This window comes from Salmo trutta, chromosome 35 (genome assembly GCF_901001165.1).
Source record: "Salmo trutta chromosome 35, fSalTru1.1, whole genome shotgun sequence".
NCBI lineage: Eukaryota > Metazoa > Chordata > Actinopteri > Salmoniformes > Salmonidae > Salmo > Salmo trutta.
Window position 1 is genome coordinate 7113352 of NC_042991.1, and position 21105 is coordinate 7134456.

General features: G+C 43.0%; 1 protein-coding gene across 3 annotated transcripts in view; it reads left to right on the top strand.

The window, feature by feature from the left end:
• LOC115174524 (serine/threonine-protein phosphatase 2A 56 kDa regulatory subunit gamma isoform) overlaps positions 1 to 15660 on the top strand; it is a 33353-nt gene extending 17693 nt beyond the window's left edge. For all 3 annotated transcript variants that reach the window (XM_029733134.1, XM_029733135.1, XM_029733136.1), the window contains 13 exons: positions 5085 to 5284; positions 7697 to 7807; positions 7927 to 8019; positions 8123 to 8253; positions 8431 to 8490; positions 8583 to 8691; positions 8864 to 8917; positions 9131 to 9301; positions 9403 to 9530; positions 9700 to 9801; positions 9887 to 9959; positions 10310 to 10420; positions 12681 to 15660. In XM_029733134.1, the coding sequence (XP_029588994.1) occupies positions 5085 to 5284; positions 7697 to 7807; positions 7927 to 8019; positions 8123 to 8253; positions 8431 to 8490; positions 8583 to 8691; positions 8864 to 8917; positions 9131 to 9301; positions 9403 to 9530; positions 9700 to 9801; positions 9887 to 9959; positions 10310 to 10420; positions 12681 to 12815 (1478 nt within the window). In that variant the 3' untranslated portion in view covers positions 12816 to 15660. The remainder of the gene's footprint in view (positions 1 to 5084; positions 5285 to 7696; positions 7808 to 7926; positions 8020 to 8122; positions 8254 to 8430; positions 8491 to 8582; positions 8692 to 8863; positions 8918 to 9130; positions 9302 to 9402; positions 9531 to 9699; positions 9802 to 9886; positions 9960 to 10309; positions 10421 to 12680) is intronic.
• Positions 15661 to 21105: the final 5445 nt, after the last annotated feature.

The window sequence follows — 21105 nt, forward strand, 5'->3', positions numbered from 1 at the left end:
ACATAATCTGAAACATAACCAAAACAAGCTTTAAATGCACCAAACAAGTTTGTAGAGTCACAAGCTTGATAGTCATTGTGTGCAAGGAATATGGGACCAAATACTACACTTTTGACTTCTTTAATAAATACTTATGACATCTTCAAATGGGGGACTAGATGTATAAAGTGCTTTTGTTTCTAAACAGTAAAGCACTGATGTATGAAAATTCTGGAGTTTAGAGCCATATTTAAATATTAGTGTCACTGTCCAAATACATAGGTAGGGTAGTGTAGATGCGTTGATATCCATTAACTGTGTGTGTGAAGCCTAATGAACAGAACAGGATTCCATCTTGGATAACTGTCATGGCACCATATCGAACTCAAGACCGCATTACTATGAGCTAAAGCCAAGGCGTTTTAGTTCTGGGAACTTAAATGCATCTTCAAGTCTAAGCTAGCCAGCATGGTTAGGCTACCCATCATGCGAGTGTAGATTGGCCAAAAACAACAACTTCCCTTGTTATTGCTATCTGTGGGATTAGAATTGTCATCTGTGGCCGTATGTATCAAGTGCTGATCTATCATCGGGTCCCACTGTCCATACATTTATGATCTAAAAGGCACAACTGATCCTAGAGCAGCACTCCTGGTCTCTTGCCTGTCTCAGTGGTGATGGTGATGCACAGATAGAAGTAGTCAGATACAGGTGGGTCAGTAAAGCACTAACCTACGCTGACAAGTTGAAAAAATAAAAAATAAAATAACGGCAGACATTTCATAAAGGAAACTTTTGTGTACTTGAACAGGTTAATAGCAACATTCTGAGTGGTTTACCAGAATGCACTGTCTGAGGCCACAGGAGACCCATGTCAGACTGCATCTGTGTCCTCTGCAGATTGGAATGGCTGTGTAGTGTATGATGCTGCTTTGTTCTAAGCCTTGAGTTCTGTCCGGCTGTTTAAGTGATCGGTCATCACATGCACAGTGCACAGAAGGCTGCTGCTCGGCAATGATGAGTGTGCAATAGCTAGCTATCTACATGAGGTGAGCGTTCATCCAGAAAAAGGAGACTGATAACGAGTGGCTATTTGTGAGTTAATGGTTCTGTGGTGGCTGTCACGCTCTGTTCTCCTGGAGCATGATTGAAAGCGTTTTTACATTTTGTATTCGTTCGGCAAGCACTGTTGTCAGGAGTGCCTCAGGGTCTGAGACTGCCTACTATCTATTAGAGTATCAATCATTTGCTCATTCCTGTTCTGTGCATGTTATTTTACACTTTTTTTTTAGGAAGCTGCTGCCCACCCTTCCCCTTCACGTTTCTCTTTTACTCACCGTCTTCTGAGCCTTCAACCAATTTGATCGACATGATGATGTAGCCTATGTTTCTGCCTCATATTTCTGAACAGCAGAAATAAAAACCCAGCGGCTATTTGAATTGACCTTCCAAAAATAAATAAGTTTTGTAGGGGGATTTAAGCTACAACCTTCTCTGTAACTAAGGATATTGCAGTAGCACAAGAAAGGTGAAGTCTACATATTGCATTGTGGCAGAACAATCTGTTTTAAGCACGCGTGTTGTACTTTAGGGCTGGGAAATGCCAGGGACCTCAAGGTACGATATTATCATGATACTTGGGTGTGATATGTTGCGATGGTGTTTTATTTGATTAGCACAGCAAATAACACCACAGAGCTAGTGTGACGGCCACATTGTTTACATCAAAAGTTACTGGGGTATTTACTGCTGCTCGCTATCAACACCTCGTTAATCTGTCACTCAGCTCTTCGTCTGCTTCCTCCAAAATGCAACTATTTTGCCCAGGTGTATTTCCCACTTTAGTTTCTATTAACACTAGAAAAGTCTGGTCTCTTTGTACCCCCCCTTGAGGCCAATGAGGAGTCATTTTTACTCAACATTCTAATAGTAATAAATACATTTCATGTATGCTACGGGGAGAATAATATTTTGCTTGTGTTTATGAAGGTCTTGGGTAACATAAGAAAAAATACATCTAAACTACCATTTTCATTAGTTTGTTACTGTGCTCTGTTTGTTGCTGTGTGCTCACTTGTGGAGCGCATGGAACATATTGAGTTATTTGGCAATGGTAAGTGTTTTGGAAATCTCAGAATATGCCCTTTCTGATACATTTATATATAGTAACTGTTTTACCTGCATGTGATGTTTCGATTGACATGTCCTCTTAACGGCTTATAACAAATTCTGTTTGTGATATCGAAATTCTAACATACGTGTGTTAAATAGACTTAGGGAAAAGTCAAGGATGGTGGGGACATAAATACATTTTAAATGTTAAATTAATATTGGTTCAAAATGAGCCCTTTGGCCTTCGTAGTGTTAAAAAAACATACTGTAGTTTTAATGAACCGCTAGCTTGCTCTAGTCATGTATTATCGACCACCTTACGAGATCTAGCCAGTCTTTTGTTTACAGTAAAGCTAGACCATACAGATGCTAGCACTGACACCTTGTGGTGATCATTTTGAACTGCACACAAGGATGGTACATAATATTAACTTTATTTCAAGCAACATTTGGCGATTTTTGTATTTTGCAATTAAATCAAATTAACCTTCAAATATTGCTTTCTACACACCCTCATGATTGTGGTATTTGCTAATGTCTCTCCTGTGCGTGTCATCCTTAAGGCCTACTTTCATTACGAGAGTAAGGCTAGCTGCACACCAAATGTGATTTAACCAAAACAGGATTCTCAATGTCAGTGTCCAGTTGCAGGGGGTCCGTTTTAATTTAGAAAATGCCCCCGTTATTAAATTTTGTTTTTGCTCCATGAAGTAATCCAACGATGTATACGCCGCAATCTTGTTCCTTTCAAATTCTCTCTCATTGATTGAGACCAGTGGGTCCACCCTAAAGTGCCGCATTTCATGACACTTACTCGTCTCGTACAATGAGAGAATATTTGAAATAGACAAGATGGTGGCGTACACATTGTTTGATTACTTCATGGTGCAAATATGTATTTATTTTAGTAACAGAGCATTTTCTAAGTTAAAATGGGCCCACTGGACATGGACATTGAGACTCCTGTTTCCGTGAATTGAGAACAAAGATAATATCGCCAATACCAGGTTAGTTGAATAATCTCAGACGTTTTGTATAGGCAAACCTGTAACTCCCAGTATAATGGATACCAACATTTTGGGGTTCAATCACATTATCTGGTGTTACAATCTGTAGCTAGGGTAGGGCTTGTACTAATACATTTCATGTCTGCATGTACAGTAGCGGGCGAAGTCAAATCTGTTATGGAAATCTTAGCACCCATCCAAATAGAAGATATCCATTTGTTAAACTATCCTTTAGTGAAAGGAGAATGTCCAAGTATTATGGCTGCTGTTCACAAGGTCTGCAAACCAAACCTGTCCGTGAGGTGTTGTCACAGAAGTTGTGTGTGTCCAAACCTTTGACAGGTACTGTATGTGTGTATATATAGCCTGTGATTGCAAAGTTAGCCTCATCTAATGAAAAATGAAAAACCCACACACTCATCTTTCCAGTATCAGCCCTTTTCTTCTTTTAATGAAGTTATCATCAAATGATTCCCACACACAAGTTACCTCAGATGTGAGTGCTTTTACTATGTCTAATATCATTTTAAATGGAGAAAACGGTTTACATTTAGTTGAGAAATGTGAGAATTTATTAATCCTGTTTCAATATAGAAATGACAAGCCACATGCATTGCACATGCCAATACTAATCCCATCATATGTCTGCATTGGTCATGAATAATCTCTCATTCACTGTAAGCAATGGAACCAAAAGGGTAAAGCATGGATAGTAGTGCCAAGAGAGAAATACCCTGGAGAGTGACTTTTTCCACCAGCTCACCTCTGCTACAGTCAAACCTTTCACCACCACCTAAGCCACTAACAGTGTAACTCATTCACCGACTGTGATCGGAGTCAATGTAGCAGAATTAAATACCCGTAAAATTATGTTGGTGCTAGATTAACTAAGTTCAGTCTGCTTCGCTGGCTGCTGAGGTTGGGGAGGAGGAATTCAGTGAGCTAGTTGACAGGTGAGTGCTGGGCTCTTTCTCAATTCGTCCTTCCCCCACACAGCTCTTGAACTGTGTGTGTGGGGGGGGGGGGGGGGGGGGGGGGGGGGGGGGGGCTGGTGTGGGAGGGCTGGTGGCCTGGCGGTTGGGAGCTTTGGCCGGTGGCTGATGGTTCTGGTCCTCGCTTTTGACCTTGTGGGGAGATCTGTCGGCGTGCCCTTGAGCAGGGCGTTGACCCTGGTTGCTTCTGTGCTTCGCTGTGGATGTGAGTCTGTTAGATGACTAATGTGATGTAGTTGTTGAGCGGCTTCACTGCAAGTATGTTTTAAATATTCAATAATTAAAAAACATTTAGAAACTTACCGTGTGCTACACGTCATCCTTGCGCCGCCACCTCCTGCTGCTAACGATACTATCCATGCAGGCACTGCATCCCGCTGCCATTCTTCTTTGGGAAATCTATTAACTTTTTAATTTTGAAAAATAGATTCCTTCCCGTTCGTAAGGACGATCCCACCCGTGAATAATATGGTCAAAAGCACATTTTGACCTTGAAAACAACGAGACTACGTTAGCTAGCTGGTTACGGCTGTGATGGAACAGCTGTTTACACACCGGAAGTTCTTTTGGGTTCCAGGAATCACTTCTGCTGCTCCTCAAATCAGTTAAAAGGTGTACAAGTTATGCTGCCATAGCCTTAGTTGCTGAAAAATAACACTTACTTTGACTGCTTGTCTGCCCCCCTGCTTTGACCATGTTTGCAATGAAAAAATAACATTGCTACTTAGACTACCTGTCTGTCTTGCTTGTGTTTGATATGCTGCTTTTAGCTTACCTAAATAGCTGCATGTACTCCCTCCTGAAAAAACATCACTATATCGGGAAGAAGGGTCCAGGAAAAGTTGGATCTCCAGCCTCGCCATTTCATTATTTTGCCTACAGCCTGTGCTGCAAATTTCTTTGTTCTGCGTATTTTGTCAAGCAGTGAAAAATAATTTCCCCTCGTGAGGCGACAACGTATGAATCTGACACTCTCTCTCTCTCTCTCTCCTAGATGTCCCTGCGGCGGAGCAGGAGAAGCTGTTTGTCCAGAAGCTGCGTCAGTGCTGTGTCCTCTTTGACTTTTTGTCGGATCCTCTGAGCGACCTGAAATGGAAGGAGGTGAAGCGGGCTGCGCTCAGCGAGATGGTGGAGTACATCACCCACAACAGGAACGTCATCACAGAGCCCATCTACCCAGAGGTGGTGCACGTGGTCAGTAGACACAGTGGACAAGGCCTTGCCTCATGCACTTACAAATGCCTATCATGCCGTTTCCCTTCCATGCTGATTGTGTGGTGAACATATGACTAGTCACAACGACATTGATTCTGTCCTCATAAACTTGCTATTAATGGTCACCAGAGACAACCGTATTTCCCCTAGAGGTCTTGTCCTGGGTCGGGTGTAGGTAGACCTATAAACCCCTCATACAAACAAATATTTTGTGCATGGTTCTGTCTCTCTGGCTTTTATTGACGTCATAACCCTGCCATCCTCAAACAATCACAGAAGCTATAAGCCATTTCAATCAATTCAACTGTCAAAAGCTTTCAAATCCCACAAAGTTTCCAAGTTATTTAAAAATTGAGGTTGCCTGTGGCAGGTTATTTCAGTATTTTTTGCCTGTGGCAGGTTATTTCAGTATTTTGGTTCCTGAGGCATAGGGAATGGGACGTGCCTATCAGATGAACTATGTGAACCCAGGGTATGACAAAATACAATTGCTTTAAGGCATCTGCATGCTTCCCAGCCCAAACAGTTCAGAAGAGTGCGTTCATATATTATGGTGACGTTTTGGACTTCAGTGAGGGTTTTTTCAGGCCGTTCGGGCACGCAAGCTGAAGTTTGGTGGCAACATCTACGCCCTTTCGTCGGTGATTGGTCAACAGTAGGGATTCTTCAGTCTTTGTTGTCATTCAACGAGAGACGACCTTGTTCTCATGCACATTTTTTAATTGAGAAATACTGCACCATGTAACATATTAGTCGGATGTAAAATTGCGCGATTTAAGATCTACTTGGCAAAAACATCAAAATGAATGACAGATTTCTTGAGTTTTGTCATAGATTAATAATGACTATTTTAAGGAAGTGTATACTGGCTACGGCGTCTCAGAATGGACAAACAGTACTTGCTGCTTTTTTTCCTAGTTTCTCAAGCCAAGGTCTTTTAAGGGAGTATGTGAGCACACTTGTTCGGTTTGCCTAGTCGACTTCGGCAAGCCGCCAGCTGAATTGAAGCATACTGACGCCTTTACACTCACTGGACTTAAATCTTATCGGTTAGCAGTAGGCCTCTTATCTACCAGTATTAACTTGCTAGCTGTTATCAGCCAAGGGCTACCACTGTGGGCTCAATCTGTTTCAGTCCACATAGTTGACAAAAAATTTAATTGGTGTTCGTCATCATGGGTTCACCTACCTCTAACAGATATAGCCTCCTCGTCCCTTCAGTTCAGCCCTGGTTAGCAGGCCAGGCCGCCTACTAGCTGTAGCTGAGTGAATGAAATACTGGGTCTGTGTGGTAGTCTAAATGTAAATTAGTCCAGTGTGGACATGGCTGCAGATGTTAAGTGCTGCCTGCGTGCCTGTCAGCCAGCCAGATCTGAATTAAAGCCTTTGATGTTTATCAAAGCAGGCCTCAATGCTACGCAGGAAACCGAGGATGATCGAGGTGCAAATTTCCCCCTATTCTCCTGATCCTGCCTCTATTTGATCAGTGCAACAGAAAATGCAAGGCTGCTGCCAAATCGGCATAACAATGTTCTTGGTTTACTTTAGTTCTCCCCTTCTTACCCCTTCACTTTGAAGTGTTCACTGCTTTAAACATCAAAGTATGGAGAGAGATGGACGAAGCGCACTGTAAAAGGTGTGTTCTTTATGGTTATAATAGGCCACGACGGACGGCTCTTTGATAAGTGTGCTATTGTTAGACGTATCAGCTTCAGATTGGTAAAGCGCTCCCTGTTCATGTGACTTGGTGGTCCATTAGACTGACAGTGACACACTCGGGGAAAATAAAAGGGGTTCTCAGAACGTAAACATTGACAAGTGAGTGCACGCTAACCTCAGGCCTGCAAGGGGTGTGGCGGGATGTAGTGTTCTCTGAGAGGTGAGAAAAGGCTGTGAGATAAAGAGAAGCCTGCGTCTACTCTGACAGACGGAGTGATGAGAGATGTCTGCTGCTTATTCGTTGTGGGAGATGGAGAGACAGTTGCTTTCTTTTCACCAATCTAGGCTACTTGTTTTTTTTACCGAGCTGGAGAGGGGCCAGGTAAATGTCATTTTGATGGTCGTGTCATTCCTTCCTGCTCTCTCTAGTCTGCAGCAGTAGTGGTTTGTGCTTCATCTTTTGGCTGCTTTGACAGAAAATGTTTTGAAATCTAAAAATGAGCACATAAATGAACAGGAAGAAACAGGCTGATGGGTGAAGAGGTCCGATGAAAGTCTGTACCGTTATCTTCTATTTAGTTTGATACAAATTAATCAAAATGTCCGTTTTCACATCGGTGTGAAAGTGCCAGAGTTGGTTTTAAAGCTAATCTTTGACCCCTGTCGTGATTAGTTCTGATGGTGGTAATGTGTAGCGTTCTGTGTAGTGACTTGTCTGTCTCTGTCCTTCAGTTTGCAGTGAACATGTTCAGGACGTTGCCTCCATCGTCCAACCCCACAGGGGCGGAGTTTGACCCGGAGGAGGATGAGCCCACGCTAGAGGCAGCGTGGCCGCACCTACAGGTACACACACACACACACACACACACACACACACACACACACACACACACACACACACGTGAATGAACACACACTGTTTCATACCACTGATGTGTACACCTCTGCTCCTCTTTCTCCAGCTCGTCTACGAGTTCTTCCTCCGGTTTCTAGAGTCTCCAGACTTTCAACCAAATGTAGCCAAGAAGTATATAGACCAAAAATTTGTAATGCAGGTAAGCACTGGTCCTTTCTCACTGGAAGTAAAGCAACGTGGGACTGGCTGTGTCTCTGTGTGTTGTAAACAGGTGTTGTAAGGTCACTGTGTTGTCTCCACAGCTATTGGACTTGTTTGACAGTGAAGACCCCAGGGAAAGGGACTTTCTAAAGACCACTCTGCATCGTATCTACGGCAAGTTCCTGGGCCTGAGAGCATACATCAGGAAACAGATAAATAACATATTTTATAGGTGAGTAAATGGCCCTAATACAGCACTGTGAGATTGTAGTTATATGTTGAGTCGCGCCATTATCGGAGACGCATGACATGACGAGTGGCAATGTTTTTAAATTACCATTAATTTCACTGGTCTGTTTTGCTTGGGTCTTTTGTCATTTTAATTGATAGAACTGTCATTTCATTGCAGCTTCATTTATGAAACGGAACATCATAACGGAATAGCAGAGTTATTGGAAATATTAGGAAGGTATGTCAAATAGTTTTTGTGCCTATGTTGTTTTGCCGATCTCCTCCGTATTAGATTTGCTGATCACAACCCTTTTGTCTTTCTGTTTGCAGCATAATCAATGGGTTTGCCTTACCGTTGAAAGAGGAGCACAAGATATTCCTGTTGAAAGTGTTGCTGCCTTTACACAAAGTCAAGTCCCTTAGTGTCTATCACCCGCAGGTATAGCATCTAGACCCATTAGTTAAAGAAGCTACTAGCCCTACTTTAGAACAAAACCTTTTGATAGAGGCCTACAGTTATAGGTTGGAATACACGTTCATTCCAGTTGTAGTCAGTGTTGTTAACATGATAGTTGTAGTTAATGTGCTCTTTTGTGTCTGTCTCTTTCTAGCTGGCGTACTGCGTGGTGCAGTTTCTAGAGAAGGACAGCACCCTCACAGAACCGGTAAGACATCTTCCAGTTCGCTGGGCAAAAATCACCAGTCCCCAGTACACTGTGTGAGATTAGTACATTGCTCCAATGCTGGTTCAGTGTTTATGTGCAAATCGTCTCCATAGGCAGTGGTGGCTCTGTTAAAGTACTGGTCAAAGACCAACAGCTATGCGTGTGATTAGTTAGTGCAGTGTTAAAGTATGGCTCTACTCTTCTCTCCTACAGACAGTGATGGCTCTGTTGAAGTACTGGCCAAAGACCCACAGTCCAAAGGAGGTGATGTTCCTCAACGAGCTGGAGGAAATTTTGGACGTCATCGAACCCTCTGAGTTTGTCAAGGTCATGGAGCCCCTCTTCAGACAGCTGGCCAAGTGTGTGTCCAGCCCACACTTCCAGGTGTGTTATGTTGTTTGCTCAGGTGTTATGTGTTGCGTGCTTGTGTGTTAGTGGTTATGTGTGCTAAGACATTACCTGACCAAGCATTCCTTGTGTGTCAGGTGGCAGAGAGAGCGCTGTACTACTGGAACAACGAGTACATCATGAGTCTGATCAGTGACAATGCCGCCAGAATCCTCCCTATCATGTTCCCCTCGCTCTACCGCAACTCCAAGACCCACTGGAACAAGTGAGTCGCTCTGCTAACAACTAACTACCACTATGGAGCTGTCTCTGTTTCTGCCTATCGGTTTTCCGCCCTATTATAAGGAAGTTAACAACCGTATGTTTTATTGTTATGCATTCCTGGGTTCATATGAATTTGTGTGTGCGTGTCTCTCTGCATGTCGTGTGTACAGGACGATCCACGGTCTGATCTACAACGCCCTGAAGCTCTTCATGGAGATGAACCAGAAGCTATTCGACGACTGCACTCAGCAGTTCCGAGCAGAGAAGAACAAGTAAGAAGCCTTAAACTTACAACGTCCACCCACGTGTTGCCCATGACTCTGAAATGACTGTTCCCCTGTCGTCGTGTGTACGCAGAGAGAAGGCCAAGTGGAAAGAGCGAGAAGAAGCGTGGGTGAAGATCGAGACTCTGGCCAAGTCCAACCCTCAGGTGAGCACGCATCGTCACTATTCGTCTCTGTGCGGGCATGTTACTCCAGCCCCGGTGTCTCTTCCCCTCTCAGCCCAGTAGTACGGCACCTAGTCCCCCATCTCAGGACAGAACAGCCCAGGCAGCAACAGATAAATGGATGTACGCTATGGCTGTACTCTGTGTATTGCTCAGAGTCCAACAAGCACCTAGCAGAACTGGACACACAGCCATCATATATTTTGACCAAATGATCTGAAAAGGTATATTTATTATCTTTGGTTCTGGGAGTCCTTCACCTCTTTCTCTTGCTGGGTTTACTTCCTGGTGTCTCATTATAATTCTTCCCCCTTTCTCTCTCCCTGTTTTAGTTCCTGGTGTACGTGGACCCGTCAGGCCTGGGTAGTCCCATGGAGACAGACGGACCAATGATAGAGGACTTCAACATGCTGAAGAAGACTATAGAGGAAGAGGCCACACAGGTACTGTGGGTGTGGGACTGTGTGTGTTCCTTTCCGCTGACCACCTCCATGCTGTCATGTGTTCACGTGAATGTCCAGAGCAGTGTCTTCCTCACTGTGTGAAATGTAGCACCAGTGTGACATTAGTAGAACTAATCTTGTGGGTCCTCTCACACCTTGTTGCAGTTTTTAAATAGGTGGAGAGACAGACTTGTGTATGAACAGGAGCAGGGTAGCATGGGCCCTTGTCAAAAGTAGTTCACTACGTGGGGAATAGTGTGCAATTTGGGCCAAAGTCTAGGTTGTAGGTGAAGAACCGGTTCAGGGAGAGGGCTGTGAGTGCTGCACTTATTGACAGGATCAGATATAGGCAGGCTCACATTTCAAAGGCAGCGAAGAGAATTAATGACATTAATTAATTAAACACCGTACTGTAGTGTACACCCTACAGCAGTTGTTTTCAACCTGTGGTCCGCAGGGGTACTGCAAGTGGTATACAAATGATTATATATTAAAAAATAATAATAATAAAGGTTTTTCTTCAAAAAAATGTTTGGAGTATTAATAGTATTATAAGCAATTTTACATAACTTATCACAATGCACATTGTTTATTATTATTATAATAACAATAATAGGCCTTTATTTTGTTACATTCAATGCAAATATTTACAAAATGTGCCTGCCAAGATATTTTATGTAAAAATATATATGTTGACTCGTCAAATGATTGTCCTCGACAGCTTTTGACAGTGATTTGGTGGTCCCCGGAAAAGTTTGAGAACCGCTGCCCTACAACGCACAGCATAGTGTACACTTCCTACTAGACTACTACATGTCTAGGAGGGTTTAGTGATCACTGATGGATTGGGCTGAGTTGAGATCTCGTCAAGACGTGATGGACCTAATGAAACGTGCTATTTGAATTTTAGCGGCACTGAAGAGTATTAAAACTTCTTATGGCTCAAATCCCGTTAACGGGATCGATTTGACAACATCCGGTGAAATGGCAGAGCGCAAAATTCAAATTAAATTACTATAAATATTAAACTTTCATGAAATCACACATGCAATACACCAAATTAAAGCTACACTTGTTGTTCATCCAGCCAACGTGTCAGATTTCAAAAAGGCTTTACGGCAAAAGCAAACCATGCGATTATCTGAGGACAGCACCCCATCATACATACACATGAAAATCATAATTCAACCCGCCAGGCACGACACGAAACTCAGAAATAAAGATATAATTCATGCCTTTGACGAGCTTCTTCTATTGGCACTCCAATATGTCCCATAAACATCACAAATGGTCCTTTTGTTCGATTAATTCCATCGTTATATATCCAAAATGTCCATTTATTTGGCGCGTTTGATCCAGAAAAACACCGGTTCCAACTCACGCAACATGACTACAAAATATCTCATAAGTTACCTGTAATCTTTGCCCAAACATTTCAAACAACTTTCCTAATACAACTTTAGGTATTTTTTTTACATAAATAATTGATACAATTTAAGATGGGATAAACTGTGTTCAATACTGGAGGAAAACAAAGTGGAGCGTGCTTTCAGGTCACGCGCCTCAACCACAACATTACACTTCACTTGACCCTCGTTCTGAACAGGGCTACTTCTTCATTACACAAAGGGAAAAACATCAACCAATTTCTAAAGACTGTTGACATCCAGTGGAAGCGATAGGAACTGCAAGCAACTGCCTTAGAATTCTAGATTCCCATTGAAAAGAGTGACCTCAAAAAAGAAAATTCTCCTGGATGGTTTGTCCTAAGGGTTTTGCCTGCCAAATAAGTTATGTTATACTCACAGACATCATTTTAGTTTTAGAAACTTCAGTGTTTTCTATCCAAATCTAATAATATGCATATCCTAACTTCTGAGTAGCAGGCAGTTTACTTTGGATACGCTTTTCATCCGGACGTGAAAATACCGCCCCCTAGCCTAGAGAAGTTAAGGACTAGAGAACGTTCGTTTTGAGGTGGTGAACTCACTCTCTGTGTAGCCGTTCCCTTGTCTCTTGGTGCAGAGGAACCAGTATGGGTGTGTGACCAGTCCAATGCTTTGATTACACCAGGCACCGTCTCTAACGATAAACTGCTGGAGATAATTTGTTTTCAATGGGGGCAGGAGACACAAGGATACATTCAGTAACTTAACACCCAAAAATGGGAGCGCTTGGCAATTTCTTACTATTTTGTAGCTTTTGGTATGACTGGACTATGCTTAACTGTTCTCTCTCTGTTCCTGCCTGTCCCTGATAGCTCCAGAGGAATGAGCGTAAGGAGCGTCCGCTGGTCAGGAGGAAGTCTGAGCTGCCTCAAGACATTTCCACCGTCAATGCCCTGGAGACGCACCGGAGGGCTGAGAACATGGTCACACCACACGACGGCCACTAGAAACCACACGCAGTACAGTCCGATTCACACTGACAGTCCGATACGGATGGAAGGACACGACGGACGGACCAGCACAGAAGAGAACAGAATGACCTGGCTGAAAAAATCTGGAGCTCAAACCAAATCAGCACAACTCTACTTAGCCCAGTCCAACTATGACAATTGATCCCCAGCCCAGTCCACTCCAGCCCTGCGCAACAGATGTCAACGGCACAGGACGTTATGGCATGACCAAACATGACATTGTTTCCCTCGCCCCACTTCCCTATCCCTCTGTCCTGCTCTCGCTGTCTTGTAAAAGTGGTGCCCCCTTTTGGTAATTTCTCTCAGGTTTTATTTTCTTGTTTTTATTTGTTGGTTTGTTTCTGTTCTTTTTCTCTTATTAATGATGTCATGTGCTTTGGCAATTGGACTGGCGAACAGACATGTATTATAGGCACAATCTGTACGTAATGGGCGGAGGAAAAAGCAGCTTGGTTGAGGACCACTTTATTTTCTTCCCATCTCTCTCTACTTGAGCATAGAAAGGAAAACTCTGTACTTCTTCCTCAGAGCCCCATTACAGCTGCTTTTGCCATGAGCTTTACCCTTCTCTCTCTGTGTGCATTTTTCTTTGTTCTGCTATGATTTGATAGGAGGGGATGCAAGGGGGGACAGTCGGCGGACTGTCTGTTGGTCAACAGACGTTGTTGTAATGAAGTTGTGGGGATTTAAATGTGCTGGCCTGAGGAAGGTTGAGGCTGAGGGACAGGAAGGGGCTCTTCTGTCCTCCACTGGACATCTGCTGGTCTGTACAAACATAGTTTGGTGCCAACTTCACTTTCTTTTTTTATCTGAATGATATTGTAGGCAATAAATTGACCCAGGTTGCAGTGTGTTTGGGTTGTTCACACAATGGTCAATGGTTTTCTGGATCCATTGGAGTTTACTGTCCATGTAAAAACAAAAGACATAGACCCTGTCTGTGCACTTCACAATCCCCATCAGTCTTTCATTCCTCATTAATATTGATCATTGTTATCCAACTTCTGTCATGTTATTGATGTGAAAACTCCAAGGTCTAATTTTGTAGTTCAGTGTTTACAGACTCCCATTTTGAGTTTGTGTGAGTGGGACAAGAGGAACTGAACTGGGCTACACACAGAGGAATACTCATCGCTGATTTTTCTACTCTTCATAACCAAAACCCCTTCCTTTCTGTCGTTGCTGTTATGTGTTAGCAAGTAGTAGGCTAGTTCAGTCATATAAAGACCATTCTTTCCGGAGAAACCGAGTCGAATTTGAACACAAGCCTTTCTTTTCATAGTGCCTTTATTGTACATGGGGGACATCGGCTAAACTGAGAAAGAAGAGTAACGTTAAATTCATCATTAGCTTCCCAACAGACCAGAGAGACGTGTCGAAACACACACTGCCCCAGAGTATTCCGTGTTTATTTACATCCATGTCGAGTGTAAAACGCATATGAGCTGTTTAGCTTCAGTTGCATGCCTTGTTAATTCTACAAAGCAGATGATGGTGGTCAAGCTAGAGAGGAGTGGAGTAGCCCCAACAACTTAACATGGAAGGACTTCCTGATTTTTAGAACTTGAATAATAAAAATATCCAAAATGAGTCAGTCATGCTGTGTGGTCTGGTCGGTTCTGTCAGTCCCTCTGTGTGCCTGATAAATAACGTGTATAGAAGGATGCTTCCCAATTAACCTCTTATTCCTCGTTCCATTTAGGATCTGTCCCAAATGGATACTTGTTCCCCTAGAGCCCAATAGACCTTGATCAAAAGTACTGCACTATATAGGAAGTAGTGTGCCATTTGAGACGCTACCAAGAGTATTGATGTGTCTGTTGCAGTACCATTGTTTGCCCCCCCAGACAGACAAGGACTGGCTGTATCCCTGTAGAGAAGCTCACCATCCAGGTGGTGCTGCTGTGTATGTGTGTGTGAGACACTGCTTCGGGATGCTTGCAAGGTCTATTCCTTTGCCTGCAAAAAATTGAATGTGCAAATTGTAAATATACTACAGTTACTACATGATCACGTTTTGCGGTTTCTTTTTCGTTTCTTTTTTTAAGGAATAACATTCACCAATTTATGCCATCCCCTTCCACTCCCAACTATTTTGCTGTACAATTACTAGAAGGAAGTCTAGAGTGCTTTATAGATGGCACAAACAACTGGATGGCTGCAGGGTTGTGGTCAATTCACTTACAATTTCATAAATTTAAGGAAGTAAACTTAAATTCCAATTCATTGCTTCTCAAAGAGGAGAATTGGCTCTTCAGTTGACTTCCTGAATTGACAAAGTAGAATGGATCCCAACCCTGTATGTTCCAATGTCCTGAGAACAGAGGACTTCACTTTGGTGACTGTTGTTCTTCATCAAATGGCTTTAATATTATAGTTTCTTTGGAGCCCTCTTTATTTTACATAAGCACATTTTTTCTATTTCAAAATAATAATATTGCAAGTGTCCTTTTAGTAGACATCCTGTACTAAATGGCTTAATCTACTATTGTACATATAATGTACTTTTATTTGATGTTCTGTGTATTATTAAATGGTAGATGCTCCTGTGTACATACAGGAAACAAAGGCTATTAGCTACTGCAGACAGTTGGGATGTGGCACATACTACAATACGTGACTATTTTGCATTTAGAGCAGTTAAGAATTTGAATTATAATATTTTTTTATCGATTTGTAATTAAACATTTCGTTTGTTACAGCATTTAAAAAATGTGAAGAGATCCTACATTAGCATTTTGCGAGCGCTTTTATAAAAAAAAACAGCTGTGTACATCAACATATGGTCAATAAAGAATGTGTTTTTTATATTTTCATCCAAGAACAGCCATTGAGTGCTTTCATGATTTGCCTCATTCCTCCTTGACTAGCCTTGGAAGCCCACAAGACGAGATCAGAAAGGATGGCCACGGGAGACTACTCCTTGACTAGCCTTGGAAGCCCACAAGACGAGATCAGAAAGGATGGCCACGGGAGACTACTCCTTGACTAGCCTTGGAAGCCCACAAGACGAGATCAGAAAGGATGGCCACGGGAGACTACTCCTTGACTAGCCTTGGAAGCCCACGAGACGAGATCAGAAAGGATGGCCACGGGAGACTACTCCTTGACTAGCCTTGGAAGCCCACAAGACGAGATCAGAAAGGATGGCCACGGGAGACGACTCCTTGACGGATTGCGTCTCCTATCCCTCTTATTTAGTTCTATATCTGTGGACAGATCACTTATCAAGGTTTCAGTCTCAAATCTCCATCACTCAGAATCTGGAGATGACCTTTTTAATACATCTCTATACCACAGCACATCAACCCTCAGAGAAAATGTACAAGTCAAACACCAGACCTGTTTTTATTGGCTCTCATGACAAGTGAGACAACACTACATAGAGACCTAAGATGACAACATAGCATGGCAGCAACAGTTATTAGTATTTGACACCCTTAGTGTCTTATAATCAAATGCTTGGGCGTGTATTCTATACTGGTACGAGGATATTGTAATGTAGGCAATTATTCTCACTTTTTAAAAAACATTTGTTACACCACCTACAATTTCCGGAACCAAGCAAGCATTTTCCTAGCATTGAAACGGAGCCAAGCTGCTAGACTAGAGATTCCTACTTTAACCCTCTGCTACCATCTTGTGGTTTAAAACAGTCACTTTAACACAGCTCCGGAAATCAAATAAGCTTTAGATCATAGTGAACTCACTGAACCAGGGACATTCTGAAGCGATTTGCTAGTCTGCCATTTGGTGTACTAGACAAGGGGCCAGTTGCATAAAACTGATTCAGTGGAGCAGACAGGGAGGACCTTGTTATTGTTTTGACATACTAGACTAATTTCAGTTAGCCTGTTGCGTAATGGGATGACCTATTGACTGTTAGAGGGCTTAGTCAAAGTCTGGGGGCTACACAACTGAATCAGACCTGGGTACAACCAAATACTGTTGAGATTAGTCCAGATTAAAGAGGTCACTCACATTGGGTGATTATGTATGATGTGGTCAAACAGGCTGCCTTCCATTGTCCATAGCATACCACTTATTGTGTATTTGATATACAGTGAACAATGGACATTTGTCACCCAGCCCAGGATTTGTACCGGCGACCTTTTGCCTACAGGTCTGCCTCCTTAGCGTTTGGGCTAGTGTGGATATGTGACCAGAACTTCAGAACACCATTTCATAACCTTGAGACAAAACCTCTACCTCTTAGCTGTTATCGACCAATATAACCTCATAGATGAGGTAAGTGTACGCTATTTCTGTGCTGTGTTGTCCCTGTGCACTCTCAGTAGTGGTGCAGGGAGACAATTGGCTACACGGTGCCAGCTCCTGACTTAATTAGTTGTTCTAGGGTCATGCAGTTCCCCAGCCCTTTAGAGAGCAGACAGGGCTGACTGTCGTGTGGCGGATGCTACCCCTACGCACACTGTCTAGCACACCTGCTGAGCCCTGCTCTGTTCCCACACCATCCAACAGACCAACACACTCAGCCACTCGGGAATCATGTCTATAATTATTATGCTCACTCAAACCCATGATCATTATCAGGAGGATAATAATAATTGTGATGGTTATGATTGACGTACAGTCATTTTTGTTTTCTGGCCTCGGTATTGTGGAGGTGATGACTCGTGTGTGTGTGTGTGTGTGTGTGTAGAGCTGTCGTCTATAGACAGTGTGGATCACTCCCAGTAAGAACAACATTAGGCATAGGCGAACAAATCGTTTTAGGTTAGCAGGGAAAAAGGAATCGGTGGTCAACTTCTAAGAACTATTCATCTGTGTCATAATCATTCATTTACCTAAGTGAACAGTGTCCCCCGTTTTGACCCTTATTGGAGGTGTTTATTATGAACAAATAATTAGCTTAATCATCGACACATTGCTTCCCATTTATCCCAAAACATATGTTCTCTGAGGAATCTGAGATGTAGAAAATAAGTAAATAAACTGTCTAATGGTTCTCTCTCTCTCGCTCTCTCTCTCCATCCCCCCCTGTGGTTACCCTCCCTCTTTCCTCCCTCACTCTCTCTATCTTTCTTCATCTCTGTCTCTCAGACGAGGTCGTTTAAGACGCTGAATGTTTTTGCCGACAGCTGTAGCGTTTTGTTTAGGCTACCAGAGATTTTCAGAAAGGATCATGAACTAGTTATGTGCCTGTTCTCCTGTATACCTCCCTCTACCTCCAGTGTTAGATCTTACGGCTGCGGCGCTACCCCAGGTCTCTGTATACAAAGACATTTTGTCACGACGGGATGGTGTCGGCTCCTATTGCCATGGAAACATGGCTTGGAACTTTTAAGCGTCGACTCCATTGTGATTGCGTCCAATCATATTTTAGGAAGAGCATTCGACAGTGAGCATTACTTTCGTTGCAATTGCTCCGTGTGTGTGTGTGTGTGTTCCTCCCCCGCATCTCCATGACTCAGCACCCCTCTCCAGCAGTCTGTGGATGAATGAGATAGGGAAGGGGGACGGAGGGGGCCAGCTACTGAGAATCAGGAAACTGACTCACACTGCCCTGTAGGTCTGGAACGGCAGTGATGTGACTCCCTCTTGTTTAATTCTCTGTCTTCAGCTGTGCTGCTTCTTAGAGAGGGATGTGTTTGTTTTCCCTTACTTACTTTCTGTATGTTCCCTCAGTCATCATGGGACCATGCGATCCATTCACTAAGTCATCCACCACCAAAACAGCTCTCTCTGTGGTCAGCACACTGACTGGAGTGGTGTGGCATGGAGCAGGGAGGGTGAGAGATGGGCACACAGACGGAAGGAAAGGGGGAGGAAGAGAGGGATGGAAAAGGAAAGAATGAGAAGGCGATAAAGTGTGGGAAAGGGGGATACGTAGTCAGTTGTACAACTGAATACATTGAACTGAAATGTGTCTTCTACATTTAACCCAACCCCTCTGAATCAGAGAGGTGTGAAGGGCTGCCATAATCAACATGCACGTCTTCGAGATGTGAACAGTTATGACACTGACAGGGGTGTGAATTGATCTACCCGGAGAGGGAGAGTGTAAATGAGTGGCTTAAGGGGGGCATATCTAGTTTAGGATTTGCTACCTGTGTTGCTCTCTTGCTTTAATAAAAATCATCCTTACTGGTGCAGGAACAAGGTCCTGTGTGTGTCTCAGCTGAGGGGTTATATATGTAGCCTCCACTTCATGAAACACTTTTAATTGACCCTGAAGAAAACAATGAAAAGAAAGAGGGAGCGAGGGGGAGTGAATGAGAGAGAGTGAGCGGCAGCATCGACTTAATATGAGCTTCAACAGAGTGGGTGGAGTCGAGCTAACGTCCCTCTCTCACCCTGTCCGAGGCCACAACAGGATAGCAACCTCGAGACTGGCTTTTGGTCCAGTCTACATGTAGATAACCATTACACAAGATGTCTGCTGAAGCCTCTGAAGTCAGTCACACCTTATCATAGCTTCAAAGTCTCCTTTGTCTCCGTATTGAATAAAAGAGGCTGTAAATTCGGAAATAGGCTTCAAAGGGTTATTCAGACTGAGACTTCAGTAGCCTATTTCAATGAACTACGCCTTTAACAAATACATGCATTTCCTGCTGAAACCCCCGGTATAGACCCACCTAAATTTCAAGCGGGTCTAGCCGGCCGACCAGCTGTTCAAGCTAGTGATGCTGGTGACTAGCTCATGCTGGTGATGCTTGTTATGCTAGACCATGCTGGTCCAGCATGGTCTAGCTGGTCAAGATGGTCTGGCAAAACCACACCCATAATATTTCCCAGCATGCTCTATTGCTGTTTGATTTTTACAATTGTTTGTTTCAACGTCTGTTTTGTTTATTTTTGCATGTACATTGATTGATTCATTAATCTTATCATACACAAAGATAAATACCATGCATTTTTATTTATTTATTATTTTTATTTCACCTTTATTTAACCAGGTAGGCGAGTTGAGAACAAGTTCTCATTTACAACTGCGACCTGGCCAAGATAAAGCAAAGCAGTGTGACATAGACACAGAGTTACACATGGAGTAAACAAACAAGCCAATAACACAATAAACAAGTCAATGATACAGTAGAAAAAGAAAGTCTAAATCCTCTAAATCCTCATGCAAAAGGCATGAGGAGGTAGGCAATAAATAGGCCATAGGAGCAAATAATTACAATTTAGCAGATTAACACTGGAGTGATAAATGAGCATATGAAGATGTGCATGTAGAGATACTGGTGTGCAAAAGAGCAGAAAAGTAAATCAAATGAAAACAGTAAGGGGATGAGGTAGATAGGGTGGGCAATGTACAGATGGGCAATGTACAGCTGCAGTGATCGGTTAGCTGCTCAGATAGCTGATGTTTAAAGTTGGTGAGGGAAATAAAAGTCTCCAACTTCAGCGATTTTTGCAATTCGTTCCAGTCACTGGCAGCAGAGAACTGGAATGAAAGGCGGCCAAATGAGGTGTTGGCTTTGGGGATGATCAGTGAGATATACCTGCTGGAACGTGTGCTACGGGTGAGTGTTGTTATTGTGACCAGTGAACTGAGATAAGGTGGAGCTTTACCTAGCATAGTCTTATAGATGACCTGGAGCCAGTGGGTCTGGCGACGAATATGTAGCGATTAAACTAATCCAATCTGTTAGTTGGACTTATTGCATCTGTTACTGAAATGGTTGTTCCAGTTTAGATGGTTTAGGAAGTCTAACCCTGGCACTCATTCTGAATGCAGATTGTGGGTGAATAAAAGTTCCAGCTGTTGGACATCCCCACTCCGTGTTGGGCCAGTAACTGAAATCCCTGAGCCGACAAGGTGAAAAATCTGTTGATGTGCCCTTGAGCAAGACACTTAACCCTAATTGCTCCTGGGTCCCAGTTGATAATGGCTGACCCTGGCCGTGACCTCACTCTCCGAGGATGCCTCAGGGAGAGAAGGGATACGCAAAAAAACACATTTTCAATTCACACATGTGTATAATGCACCCTTGTACATAAAATAGGACAAATATAAGCACTCTAAATGATTTCTTATTATAATGTGAGTTGCAGGCCAGATGTGGCCACTGTATTATGGAAAAACAAGGCCTTTAAAGTAAGGCTGTATGTAATGTATTGTCCTAAATAATTAAGCACTTCGATGCTGGTTTTGCTGGTGGCGAGCATACACGAGCGTATGCTGGTGACCAGTGTCCAAAACACAGTGAAGGCTGGTCACCAGCAAAAACACAGCGAAGACACAGTGAAGGCTGGTCACTAGTGTCCAAAACAGAGAAAGCCTATGCTGGTCTATGGT